At 38.1% G+C, this 13,915-nt stretch overlaps 1 protein-coding gene and 2 long non-coding RNA genes across 5 annotated transcripts; all 3 read left to right on the top strand.

Annotated features, from left to right (window-relative positions):
• The first annotated feature begins 1,697 nt into the window (after positions 1-1,697).
• Positions 1,698-4,725, top strand: LOC135943430 (uncharacterized). Its single transcript, XR_010575196.1, has 3 exons — positions 1,698-2,223; positions 3,444-3,626; positions 3,689-4,725. It is a non-coding gene; the product is annotated as an uncharacterized LOC135943430 (long non-coding RNA).
• Positions 4,726-4,773: 48 nt separating this feature from the next.
• LOC135942630 (uncharacterized) lies at positions 4,774-8,009 on the top strand. 2 transcript variants are annotated; one of them, XR_010575113.1, is made up of 3 exons: positions 4,774-5,757; positions 6,428-6,604; positions 6,655-8,009. It is a non-coding gene; the product is annotated as an uncharacterized LOC135942630 (long non-coding RNA). The 2 variants fall into 2 exon arrangements; XR_010575112.1 differs by having other exon boundaries at positions 4,774-6,604.
• Positions 8,010-8,191: 182 nt separating this feature from the next.
• Positions 8,192-13,148, top strand: LOC135942624 (ankyrin-3-like). 2 transcript variants are annotated; one of them, XM_065488838.1, is made up of 4 exons: positions 8,192-8,337; positions 10,894-11,075; positions 11,242-11,427; positions 11,487-13,148. In XM_065488838.1, exons 2-4 carry the CDS (start codon positions 10,934-10,936, stop codon positions 12,872-12,874), a joined length of 1,716 nt encoding a protein of 571 aa, XP_065344910.1. In that variant the 5' UTR covers positions 8,192-8,337; positions 10,894-10,933; the 3' UTR covers positions 12,875-13,148. The 2 variants fall into 2 exon arrangements, with proteins under 2 accessions (XP_065344910.1, XP_065344909.1); XM_065488837.1 differs by lacking the exon at positions 8,192-8,337 and adding an exon at positions 8,985-9,329.
• Positions 13,149-13,915: the final 767 nt, after the last annotated feature.

Genomic DNA, 13,915 nt, shown 5'->3' with positions numbered 1-13,915 from the left:
TGGGTTAATTAGTCGCGCGTATGTGCGGCTTCCTTACCGCTGCCGCACACTCTCACTTTTAGCTATATCTGCTCTTTTTTCTCTCCTCTCGGATCTCGGCCGCTCCATTCGTCAAGATCGTTAGCAGGCTGTTGCAAGTGCCTCGTGCCTCGTCTCCTCTACGATCCGTCTTTTCTCTCTACTTTTTCCGGCCTCGCAAATCACATTACAGTCATCATCTGTACATTTGATTTCCTACAAACTGTAGAGCTTTTTAGGCTCAACTTTGTTTATTTGTATGGGCAGTAGAAATGAGTTCGTGTTGAAAGCGAGCTGTGTCCAAAAACCATTCGCAATTTGCTTTTAAGGTTAACATAATTTATATATTCGTCTGGTCTGAATAGATCATGCAAATATAGGGCATTGCCGCCATTGACGCAAAAACTCCTTTATTCCATGACTAAAAGCCTTGAATTCGTGAGAGGGGATGAAATCTGAAATATGCTGACTGAGAAGCAGAAAACTGCCTTGCAGAGATTCTTTTTACTGACATCTATAGCCCTTATGAACGCTCGCGTACAGGAAAGGTTTCATATTTATTACTAGAATTAAATTTCTGGTACTCTATATACGACACTTTTGCTCTCCAATATATCTCGCCTTTCAAAGACGTCGAGCAGGGGCTCAGTCAATCGCATCTAAAGAAATTTTGTGTATAATTTTAAAAAAAATCAGATAATGACTTCTGCCAGCGTTAGCATCTGCTAACACACACACACAAACACACACACACACACACACATTGTCGACATTAACAATCTTGGATCGAGGCAGCAGCTGCGAGGCGACGCGAACGACCGGCACCAGCGTCTGCAGCCGCCGCCAGCGCGAAGTGTTTTTTCGGCCAGCGTGCTTTTTCCTTTAGAATGGGCACAACCGGTTGAACGATCTGCCCGCACCACAGCTCAAGGACTTCACTGAAGCTGAATAATATCCCTCACTTTGCGAAAAAGAGCCCATGTCAAAAGTGTTCAGTATAATCATGATCAGTTGACGGTAAAATTGTAATCTGCGGCTCAGTGCGGCGTGATACTACACTGTGCAATGGATCGTTGTATCATTTTTTCGCTAATATGACTGTACGCTTTCTTGCTTTCAAATGTTTATATTTTTGGTATTTTATTGCATCTGACCTCTGAGCAAGAAATATATAGCATAATATAATCAAAAACGAAACGCAATAAATTTATCTCAAATTAACACGTCACTTGCTAGGTATACGGAATAACCTTTTGCTCTGATATGATAAATATCAATATAATTTAATTTTTGAAGGAATTTTGAGAAGAACGAAAATAGAAAACTATCCCCTCGTCTTGCTCTGAGCCTGTGCAAAAACAGGAATTGCCACAAAGCCCCTAGCTTTGTTTGGATCAGTTGGAAGAAATGATGGTATAAGGTAATTTTGGTATTCCGTTTATGACAGGATTTATGTTCAGCAAAGAGAGCACATTAAGCAAAGCTGTGTGAAGCAAGGGGGTGTAGTGGGAAAAAGCACTCTTGCTTGTTCCCTAGAGCGCATTCCAAGACAAGAAACCGTAACCGGAAACCAGAATCTTGTCCTGTCCCGGTTTTTCACACGGAACCGGAAATATTTCATCCGGAACAGGACCAGACAGGATTTTTATTTACTAAAAATCAGCAGTCAATCAAGCAGTCAATTTAAAATACATATTTACTTTAATTTGTAAACATGGCAAATTTTCATCTTGTTATTTCTTTCAAATTTTTCAATATATCTGCACACGCAGTGGTGCAGTTTATCTTGCTATATATAGGGTTGTGCTAAACAAACTATTGAATATTTTTTTCTTGTATGCCCTAATGATGTCTGGAGTATCGTCAATTTTTAGGATTTTTAGGCATTTTGACCAGGGTTTGTCAATTTTGTAATGCGCAAAAACGCACCCCTCAAAATACCATTCTGGAAAATTTCACCAATTTTGAGTTTTCCACATATTTTACTGAATTTCATCACGAAAAGGTCACATTTTGCGCCAAAAACATCCCGGTTCCCCACTCTCGGCTCGGCGTGGCGTGGAATGAAACACTCAACGTCACACCTCTAGCTCCAAGATAACAGGCGGCAGTGTTCGTGCTGTGAGCCGCCGCTGCTGTTTGTCCGTTTCAGCTCCCTGTGTATACAGCGCTTGCTTTTTTAATGGAAAAATTCGAAAAATTCAAGTAAGTTGAAATCTTATGTTAGAGTGTCGAGACTGATCTTTTCTGCGTGCATATTTAGAAATCAAATTTGCAGTCGTAAGAAATTATTTGCACCTATTTTAGAACCCCCTAATATGCTGAAAATTTATAATATTTGCTTCACTTAACTGGTGATATTTTTTACTCGTAATAAGCAATTATAAATTTTCGAATTTTTAATTGCCGAATATTCGCAAATATATATCTTTGTTATAAGTTATCATATTATATTTTAAAAATCGGCAATGTCCACTCATGTTGATTCATTTTTGCTTGGAACTATTTGAACAATTCAAAATTGTTGTCCCTGCGTGTTCAAAAATTGGAAATTATATTAGTTTTCAAAATATGTTTAAATTTTTTGATTTAAAAATTACAAAAACCAGCAAGAACCCTTCAGACCAATTTATATATTTTTTGTTGGCATTCCCAAACCAATGTAAATGATAAGTGACTCACACGAGGAAAATCTTCACGAGTTAACTTACATAGAATTTTATATACTGCGCTGCAGTGAGATTTTCTCACCCCTGACTTGCAGTGTTTGAGTTCCCTTGTGATATAAATGGCCAATTCACAACGTTAATCAGCGTATTTTCCAATTCTCAAATGCTATATTAAAAAATAGATGGTTTTGATTGATTTATGTTGTGGATTTAACCAACGTAAATTATGTTTTATAATAACATAATTGGCTCGTGTCAAAGAGTCATCCCTGAAATTCACCGTTGCGGAAGCTGCTTCCCGCGATCAATCATCATTAAATTTATGCTTTACTATATAAATAAGCGTGGTGTGGCAACTTTTTTCGAGTTAATTAAGAGCCCCATTGCGACCCATATAGCCCTCGCCAAAAATTTAAACCAGTTTTTTCACAATAGAATCGATCCGTTGGACCCAGAGGACGCCAATGGACTCCAAATTGGGTTGATTAATACACGGTTTTGCGCGGAATTTAGTAGGCGTCAATTGCATTTCAGGTTTGGCCCGATTGGATGAAAAGACACCGGGCCGCAGTAATTAATTTTCAAAGTCCAAAAAGGTGTTTTATTTTGAGGACCAGTCGGCCAGCAATAGTGAAGTAATCAGTTATCCAATTCAATTATTCGGACGATTATTTGATTTAAAATTATCTGAGATCGAATGTTGAATTTTTTGTCATTATAATATTTTCAGCAGAATTAATTTGTTTCATTTTGCAGCAAAGGAACTGCACCACGACTTTTGCCGGTCTAACACGATAAGCAGCGGAACACAGAGTGCACGAAAACTGCAAAGGTTGGCTCAATAAACATTTAGCGAGGTGTGTAGTTGCTCCGTCAAAAACAGCAAAATCGAAGCTGGCTCTTTTACATTCAGCGTCAACTGCAACAACAGTGAGTCAAGTAATAATGCGATCCGAAACTAGATTTCGAAAATAATTATGTTTCAATTTTTTTAATTTTAGGTTGGTGCCCCAGGAAAATGACCCTGAACTACCAGCAAGGCTCGTTCGAGAATAGAGAGGGGAACTGGGACGGGTTTTTGGTCCTCGTACCTGTCCCGTCATGGAAAAAAATATTCCGTCTCTGTCCCTGTCCCATTTTTGTTTTTCGGGGTCGTCCCTGTCCCTGTTAGCTCTTAACCTTGTCCCTGTTTAGTCCCCACCCCTCGAACCCATACCAGATCCTTAACTTTTCTTTTAAAAGTGGCAATTTTTGTCAGTAAATAACAATTGTATGTAAAACGTAACCTCGCAGGAGTGCTCAATTTTAAAAATCGGTCGGCGGAGACTGTGACATATTACTAATTTATTGCTTCCGCAAGGTTCGCAAAAACCCGCATTTTTCCGGAAAAAGCCATTGCATTGCAAAAAAATGTTTTTTGCGCTCTTTTCCAATAAACCACGTGCATTTTTTATTGTTCAATAAAACAATGCATGAGTCTATCTTTTTATCTTCTAAGTTAAAAAAATTCTCACGATGGATGACCAAAACTAGAGATTATACAAAATCAGTATAAAAGCCACTGGTTCAGGATTCGCCAACTTTGTGATACGCAAAAATGCACCTGTTTTTTTTTCATTTTTCTTAATTTAACCCCGAAAAGGTCACATTTCGCGCTAAAAATGGTCGGAAATTTTGGAAAATTGCGGTTTGTGTTACAATTGTCTGTCTTTTGGGGAAACCAGTGGCATTCTTACTGATATTAAAAAATCCCATTTTTATCATCCGTCGTGTGAATTTATGATTTTCATTAAAAATGCACGTGTTTTGGGGAAAAGCGCTAAATTGCAGAAAACCGGTAAAAAAACAGTTTTCGGCAATACAGTGGATTTTCCGAAAAAATGCGCAAATTTAAAATCTTGATTTTAAACCTAATTAGTGGGTGTTACAGTTTGACTATATTTATTCACCGATATCAAGTAGTGTTTTTCTCCTCGCGTCTCTGGTGTGTGGTTTGGCTGCTTTCCTTGCACACTCGCAGTCTCACTCAGCTGCTCCTTTCTATCTCCTATTATTCAGCAGGGGCGACTGACAAAGCCATCTGCAAGCCGCTTACTCGCAATCGCGTACCACACCGATCCATCTGTCTTGCCTCGCGATTAAATCACATTATGGTCATGTTGACTCTTGCTTTATCTGCAAACTGTTGGACATTTTATGCTCCATTTACGGAGTCCACCAGAGAGCTTGTTATATTCAGATATTCGACTCTTGATCAAATGCATGCAAGAGCTCAATTTATCATGCAATTTTAAGCCAAACAAAAACAGTCAAAATATTCCGAAAAAAAAACGTTTAAAAGAGACTAAATTAGTCATTAAAACCGGCTTAAAAATGCCGGACGACTAATCCCGGAAATGAACTGTTATTTTTCACAGCCCTAATAATGAAGCATACTTAAAACCAATGAAATAAAATATTAAGAAAACCCACATCATATTGTTTGGCCATGCCGTCATATGTCATATCAACTGCTTTACGTTAACAATTAACTTTTAAAACAAAAAAACAAGCAAATCTATTTTTCTGTAACTAAGAAATCCTGAAAATCCGACAAAATTTTGCCTTTTTCTTACCGCTTTGTATAATAAGATTTCAATATTTCAACGCATTGAATGATCTATATGAATATTGTGTCAATGCAATGATTTTGAACTCTTATCCTTGAAAAATAGCGGAAAAATATTTGTAATCGCCAATAAAACAAAAAATATCAAACGTTTCTGACAAAATATGACCAAAATAATTATTTCCCTAGAAAAATTTCGCCAAATTTTCTTATAGAAGATTATATTTAATATCAGTGAGCATATATTCAATCTTTGATAGCATAGCAATAAATTTATTGTATCTATGTTTTTTCAGAAGATTTGTTCACCATTTCCCCGCAGCTGACATCGAAATTTAGCCAAAACAATGGAAGAGGAGATGATCTTTTTCCTCCTCCTCTTCTTGTCTTACGCACACGGAGCTGAGATCAATTTTGAAGATTTATCAATCGACAACTGGAAACTGCTGATAGGAGCAAATGGTGGGTGAAACTTAACAATGCGGTGTTTTGTTTTCTATAACCCTTAAACCAATTGACACATAAATTATCGTGAGAATTCAATTCATTTTTCAAATATTTCTAAAGTCTCATAATTATTCCAACTCGCTGCCGCGCATGAGCAGCCGAGTTGGTAATAATTATGACCGATTGTTGGCATTATTAATCAGCCTAGTTGAATAATATATAGTTCAGTGGACCACAGTTTAAGGAGAGTGAGTTTTTGTTGGAAGCATAATTAAAGAGAGCAAATATAATAATAAGCGAATTAGTAATATTGAGGAGAGGCTTTTGAGAATGGCTTGGCCCAGCAGCAGATAGAGTGTTAAATTGAGAGGTATCGGCGCGCCAGCGGCGGCGGAGGCGAAGGTCTGCTCGGCACGGCGGACAGCCCTCCCAGCTCTGCGTGGACCGTAAGTTACAGGGAACAGCCGGCATAACATTTTTCGTGGTGTCACAGAGCGAAAGGTTACCACATTTGATGATCCGAGTAGCGTAACCAATGCAGAAATATAAAATCGATTATTGCGCATCCCCCTTCCAATTCAATTTATTCGCTTTTAAACTTGTATTTTGACTAAATTTTGTTGAATTATTTCCCCTCAAAATTTAAAAGAGAGTTTTCAAATGATGAAATTCATGTATTTTGCAGAAAAGGAACTGCATTACGACTTTTGCAAGTATAACGCGACAAGCAGCGGAACACAGTGCACAAGTTTTCCAAAGGTTGCTTCCATAAATATTAGCGAGGTGTGCAATTGCTCCGTCAAACACACCGAAACCGAAGTTGGCTCCATCAATTTCAGCGTCATCTGCAACAGCAATTCAAGTAAATGATTTAAAAAAGTAAATAAATTTATTCAAATTTTAGAATTTTAGGTTGGTGCCCTGAGAATCTGGACCTAAAGTACCATCAAGGCTCCTTCGAGAAGCCATCAGAGGCTGAAGAAATTTCAGCAACTGCTATCTCTCTGGTCTTGTCCCTAGTCTGCAACGCTTGTTTCATCATTAAAGAAGCGTTTGTCACGTGCCGAGACCGAGTGCATTCTTATTGCATGCTGTAGTATATGTCAACAGGTCTTCAAATGAAGAACGCGATGACGCAGTTTTAACGAGCTCAAGAAGCAACTGCTTTCCAGGACGGATAATAACTGTCCTTTGTATAATCACCTCAAATTTCATTTTTTTTTTCAAATTAATGTTTTTCGACTAGATTATCAAGTGTGAAAAACTTACATACCTCTCACAATCATTTATGTTGTATTCTTTAATAGCACTAAAATGAACTGTGACTGGCTCGTGTTAAATAAGAGAGTGAGGGACGACTGTTGGTGAAAGGCAGCCGCCGCGATGATGAATCAAAGGGAGAGCTCGGCGGGGAGAGAACGATTTCCTCAAAGCATGCGGCTAAAATATAATTTGAAAAGTTATTAGTGCTTTACAGAACATAACCAACAATATTATTTAGTTCCTTATCATAAAACGCTATTTTTTAATCACAAAAATATTCATTTTTACTCCTCGCGACTGTCAAGGCCACCTTCAGGCCGCTGACTCACAATCCCAAAGCCTCTCCGATTCGCGTTTTCGGTTTGATTTTTATTTTCACCTTCTGTTTTTTTTCAAACTAAAGAATATATGACTTTTTAAGTTCAACTCTGTTCATTGTCTTGCCCCATACTTCATGCCCACATCCCACATCCACAATGAAAATATTTTTAGCTATAAAACAATATTAAAACGTGCCAGAGACTAGGTTGCTTCAGAAGCATAGTGGAAAAATATTTGATCTCTCTGAACTAGAGCTTGTCTCAAGACAGGAAACCAAAACTGGAAACCGGAATCCGGTCCGTTTCCGGTTTTTCACACGGAACCGGAAATATTTTAACCGGACAGGATTTTTTTCCTAGTAGTTGAAACAGGAACTGGAAATAACCGGAATAATTTTTCCAGAACTGGAAAAACAAGATGGGAAATTCTGTTCTTTTATACGATCTCTTCTAAACTGACAGTGAGACTTGTATTCTAATTTATGTAAATCTCAACTTGCAACAGATGCCATGAATCTATATAATAATGATACTGATTAAAAACGTTGCCAAATGTCTCATCCCGATGGGCTCAATCTCATGTATCTGGATTAGACTTACTTTTTTGTACTTTTGTAATTTTCTGCACGACTATAGCTGATAGTAAAAAAATAAAAAAAAATGAAAAAAGTGATACTAAATACATATATTAGATTTTCGTTACAAAACCAAATTATCAGTTCTAAAGAAGTATAATTACTTTATAAGGAACGAAATTCAAGTAAAATTTACATCCTGACATTAGGATCTGGCTAGACTTTTGTAATGACCATACAAATTTTATAGTTTATGGCGTGAATAATTTGATTAATATCCTTCATGCTTTTTAAATGAATTCTTCTTGTCAAACAGAAAGAAGTGTCAGGCACTCTAAAAAAGTCAAATATTAAAATGCTCAAAAATGCCTTCCAGCTTCTGCCAAAATTGCAAGTACAGCCTGAGAGCGAAAACCAACTTCACGAGCACTTCAAAGGTACGTTAAAATTAAATATACCTTGTTAATTAGTTGAAAGGTTACGCGACAATGAAACCTGAGAGAATATTCACCAAAATGATTAAAGCAATTTAATTTTGCGGGGTTAAAAGAGTTAATTAGAATTACTCAAACAAAACACCCACACACCATTTGAGTCAAAAATGAGATCTGTCTCGTTCAGAAAGTATCATTATTAAAAGGAATTTATTTTTATGATGCCTTTTGTTAATGTATTTTGAACAACATTAGTCAGTTCTTTAATTTTATAATGATGCATCTCTGTTCTATTAAAAGAATAACAGCTTTTAGTCCAAAAGTAAAAAATGCTGAAAATGCGAAACCGATAAAAGATTTTCACGAATCATCCTGTGCATACGCACCAATTAATTAATTAAGAAGAAAATAAAATAGCAGCCACAATGAAAGCAGGAGCCATCTTGCGTGCGGTTTTGCAACTCTTTGAAGAAGCAAATATGCTGGCGTGGAATTTTTCTTTTTCCCTTGTGCTTTCTCTGCTGTGGCAAACGCTCTTGCAAGGAGAGTAGATATTAGGAGGCGGCGTTCGGTATCAGAGCTGATACCTTCATGGGAGGGTATCAGCTCTAATGCCGAATGTCGCCTCCTTGTATCTACTCTCCTTACGCTCTTTGGGTTCATTGTGCTCTGCTTTAGAAATAAATAGCGCTAAAGTTTGATTGTTGACAAAATTAGCTAAATTAGCTAAATTTAGCATTAAATTATCTAAATTGAATAATCAAAACTTTATTGACATTCATGCCTTTTATTTAAAAAACCAAACTACCAAATGGGGGGACAGTTAAGTGCTGCGAATAAACATTCACAACATGTGAAATCGTCTTTTACCGTTAACCGGGCCCACGTTCAGGTACAACCGCTCTTAAAGAGCCGAGTACTGATCATTCGGCAGGTTTCAAAACTGAGCGGAGGAGCTCATGTAAGGTGCATAAAAACTGCAAACTTTGGCCCAAGTAAGTGCATTTCGGTTTTTAATCCAAATTTTCGTTCTATCCTGCGCACTCTTTCTTTTCGTCCACGCTTCTATTCCATTTTCACCGTATACTCAGGAAATGCCATAGTTTAAAACAAAAGTCATGATCCTTTCCCTTGAGTTTTAATCTAAGGAGGTGAGAGGCTCGCACCAGCACATCTTTCTAGTGGCTGCTGTATTGACACCCGGTGAGCTTAATTATAATTATAATTAGCAGAAGTTGGCATGAGCTGAGCAGGTTTTAAAACAATTATAAAATGGCTATTAATAAAGTGCCTTTCCATCAACAATCCGCACTTAACAATAAGTTTAGATCAGTTATTAAATAATGTAAAATTCCAGATTCTCTAGAGCCAATCTTTTATTTATTATTTCTAAAAAACTACTTGAAAATTCCCTTTTTAGCACGTTTCAAAAACAAACAAAAATATTATTTTTAAACAATTATTCAATTAAAAATGCTTCACTGCAAGTCAGAGGTGAGAAAATCTCACTTAAATTCGGGCTCAAACACGTACGGTTTACACTTGAAACAAACAAACGCAGTGCGCGGCGATTCACTGCAAATTTCACAACAAACCGTTAAATCTATGAAGGTTCAACCACACCGAAACAATAAAATTTAGGAGCACTCTGGTTATATATATATATATATATATATATCACTCACAAACCTCGCACTCGCATGCTCGATTGCTGCTGCGATGGCTGAATGACACAGCACACAGCTCGTGCTGCTGCTAGCGCAGGTGCAGCATGCGCGTGTCGAGCTCGCTCACACCAACCTTTATCTAAAAAAGAGGAAAAGGCTGAAAACTCCCCGGGTCGCCATTTAAATTTTTGAGAAAAATCAGCCCCAAAGCTTGCAAGTTTAAGGATCGTCTCAGTAAAATCCCAATTTTAAGGAATATGTTTCCTCTTAAGCGCACCTTTGTTATTTCCTCTTACGTTTGTTCAATGCGCCCCTCCCTGAACCCAAAGAGTGACGAGGAAGGCAATAATTGTGAAGAGAGCAAGACGTTTATCTGCAGTCAAATGACTCACATGGTCCAAACTTTTCAGAGAAAATTATGCAGTCGTCAAACACAGCAAATACATATGCGCTCTACCGATAAATTGCTCTTCCAAAATAATATCCAACAATAAATGCCTTCTACTCTTCTCTTTGAGTACAAGGAGGGTCGCATTAAACATACGTAAGAGGAAATCACAAAGGTGCGCTGCACCTAAAAAATTGCACATTGTTGGAAAGATATGGAGAGCAAACAGGAAACAGGAAACAGAATCATGTGGGTGTGAACCGTTTAATCAACTGTTCTTCAGTCCTAAAATCAATTTTGCGCATTTTGTAGGGACAAACTGTTGCAATTCCCACTCAATGAACTATATACTTCCATGCAAAATATTCTTAGTTTAGCTGTTGGCCTGCAAACTTTTAAGATTCGGTGTGCTGAGCCGAACGCAAAAAAACATTTTTATACAAATTAAAATGTATTTAATCCAAAAGAGCAAATGTTAATAAGCAAATCCATTATTTGTTTCAGAAAATATTCTCATCAAGGAAGAAATCTATAGAAAAATGGAATGGAGACTTTTAGGAGACTTGGAAAAACAAAGTTCACATTTATTTTACTCATCCTCGCGACCATTCCTTACTCAGACGGGGCTTCCATTGAGTTTCAAGATACATCAGTCAACCATTGGAAATTCATGATAGGAGCGAATGGTGAGTTAAATTTGAATTTGACAAAATTTCCGTTTACTAAAATCACAAAAAAAACATTGCTCTCTCATTTCCTCATTGAATGTGAATTTTTTTTCCAACCGTGTCGTCGCTTTAATTAGTTGACCGTAATTTGATGCAGTTAACCAATTGATTTGTCATCTTGCAGATAATGAATTCTTGTATGACTTCTGCCAGTACAACGCCTCTTCCACTGGCGTTCGCTGCAAAAATTTTCCAAAAGTAGCTTCGATAGAAATGGATGAAAAGTGCAGATGCTCCATACAAAGGACCACTGACATTGAAAAAGCAGGCGGCTTTTTCCGTTTTAGCGTCAGCTGCGAAAATACCTCAAGTAAAACTTATATTCGACAATTATTTTGAGTCTTTTAATTTTGTTCTAAATTTTTATAGGTTCGTGTCCAAAGAAACTGAGCCTAATCTATGAGCAAGGCTCCACCAAGGAATCAGCAGACACGATTCATGTTGATGTTTTAATATTCAACTGTTTGCTTGCTTTTTCAACAAGTGCGTTTTTCATCTTCATAGTACTAGGAGGGAGGCAGATATTCTTCAAAAGGTCTAATACTGGCCAATCTCCGCGAAAACATCAAGAATCAAGCCCCCTTAAGAACGAAGTTCCGGAAATTATCATCGGTAAGTCCAGCAACAGTAACACGACGTCTGAATTTCCTAATCCAGAATGGGAAAAAAACATTTTTTCCAAAAGGAACGACCTGACGCGAAAAAAGGAACACGTGAGAAAATATCCTTTTGAAGTGGAGAATGTTATAAAAACGTGGGAGCTAGTACTAAAGCAAGAATATACCAATCGTGAGGGTTTGGTGCCACGAAAAGAGCCAGATTATTGGTCGGAAACGGATCACGTTTGTCTCGACTTCTATTTGATGCTGAAAAGTGATCCTACGAAGGTGGATGACAGAGGGAAAACTTGTCTGCATTGCGCTGCACAGTACGGTCATTTGGAGCTCGTCGGCGATTTGCTCAAATCAGGCACCGAGGTCGATTTAAAAGACAAAAAAGGATGGACTGCTCTGCATTACGCTGCTAGATATAATCAAGTACCAGAGATTGTTGAAATGCTGCTCGACCACGGTGCCGACGTGAATTTGTGTGACAAATACGGGCGTACAGCTCTGTCCATCGTAGCTTCAGATAATCCAGTTCCTAAATTGTTTGAAAAGCTTCTCGACAAAGGTGCAGACCTGAATTTTGAAAACGTAGTCGGAATGACCCCCCTGCACCTCGTCGCAAGAAGACGCAATCCTGCATTGCTGCAAAATCTAATAGACCACGGTGCAGAGGTCAATTTGCAAAATCGGATTGGATGGTCGGCCCTGCATTTCGCCGCGGAAAAAGGTCTTCACGAAATGGTGCAAAAGCTGCTCGACAACCACGCAGACGTAAATTTGCAGAGACAAGATGGATGGACGGCATTGCACATCACCACTTTAATGGGATTTCCAGAACTAACAAAAAAATTGCTAGAAAACGGCGCTGACGTAAATGTGCAGAATAAAAATGGATGGACCGCTCTGCACATCGCCACAAATAAAAACAATAAATTGATGGTTCAATTGCTGCTCGACCACGGAGCCGACGTCAATTTGCAAACAAATTGCGGTCAAACCGCTTTTCAACTTGCTGTGAAGAGAAACCATCTAGAATTGGCAAAATTACTGTTACGGCGTCAAAACGGAAGTATCAACATGCCTTTGCTTCGCTTTAAAAACGTGATGACCAAAATGATTAAAAGTACAGGCAAAAATTTTAAAAAATAGAATTGGGTGCTGTTCCCCCTTAATTGCTTTGAAGTCTTTTTGTGTATAATTTTCTGATTAATTATTCTTTGTTTAAACATAACCCGATGGGCCTGCAAAAGAGGCCAAGTCGAGAAATGTCGCCTGGACAAATTCAGGGCCCCAGTCCTCCCTCCTCACGTCCTCACTGCGATTTTTTCCTGTTATTGCTCTTGTTAAATTTATTTTATTATTATTTATTTATTTGTTTGTTATTTAATTTGACTAGAATAAAGAATAATAATTTATTGCAAAAGCTCTTGTTTTTACGATAAAAGATTTTCACGAATAATCCTGCGCGCACTTCTATCAATCACTGCAAAAAATAAAAAGCAGGCACTCCGAATGCTGAAGCCATCTGCGTGTGGTCTGGCAGCTCTGAAGAAGCAAAAAATAGCTGCGCCTTTGAATTATTTCTTTTCTCTCCCCCGTCGCGCTTCGTTGGCTGTGTGAGTGCGTGACACGCTAACCCAGTCTCTCCCTTTTCTTCACTGGCTCGCGTTCTCGCGGGTTCATTGTGCTCTACTATCCCTTTTTAACGCTGGTTTGGTGTGCGCCTCCGTGCCTCGTTAGGAGCCTCCAGTCGCAGAGCGAGCAGTGAAGATAAATAAATAAATCGCTACAGCGCTGCGCGCTTAAGTTTGATCTTTGCATTCATGCAAAAATTGTAAAGCCTAAAAATATTTAAAGTTTACCTATTACAAAAATATCTAGATCTATTCGATATTTTGATTAAATTTGAATTCTCAGCATAAAAAATAATATTATAAGGTCACTATGCCGGATTTCAGTTTCCGAGGGTTCGATAAACGCAATGTTGTCAATAAAATCTAAGAATCTTGCTGAGCGCTCGCTTTATTAATTTCGATCGCAAAATAAGCCATAAATTACGCTACTCAAATTAATGTTAACGCGGACGAGACTTTGAAAATAAAACTGTCATTCTTACTGCTCGTAGTGTACTCCATCTGCTGGTCCTGCCCGGTGAAAGCTGCCTCGAAGGCTCCGGGGGCGGATGTGGCG

Source organism: Cloeon dipterum, chromosome 4 (assembly GCF_949628265.1).
Source record: "Cloeon dipterum chromosome 4, ieCloDipt1.1, whole genome shotgun sequence".
NCBI lineage: Eukaryota > Metazoa > Arthropoda > Insecta > Ephemeroptera > Baetidae > Cloeon > Cloeon dipterum.
Note: the sequence above shows the minus strand (reverse complement) of the source record. Positions and strands in the feature narration are given on the sequence as shown.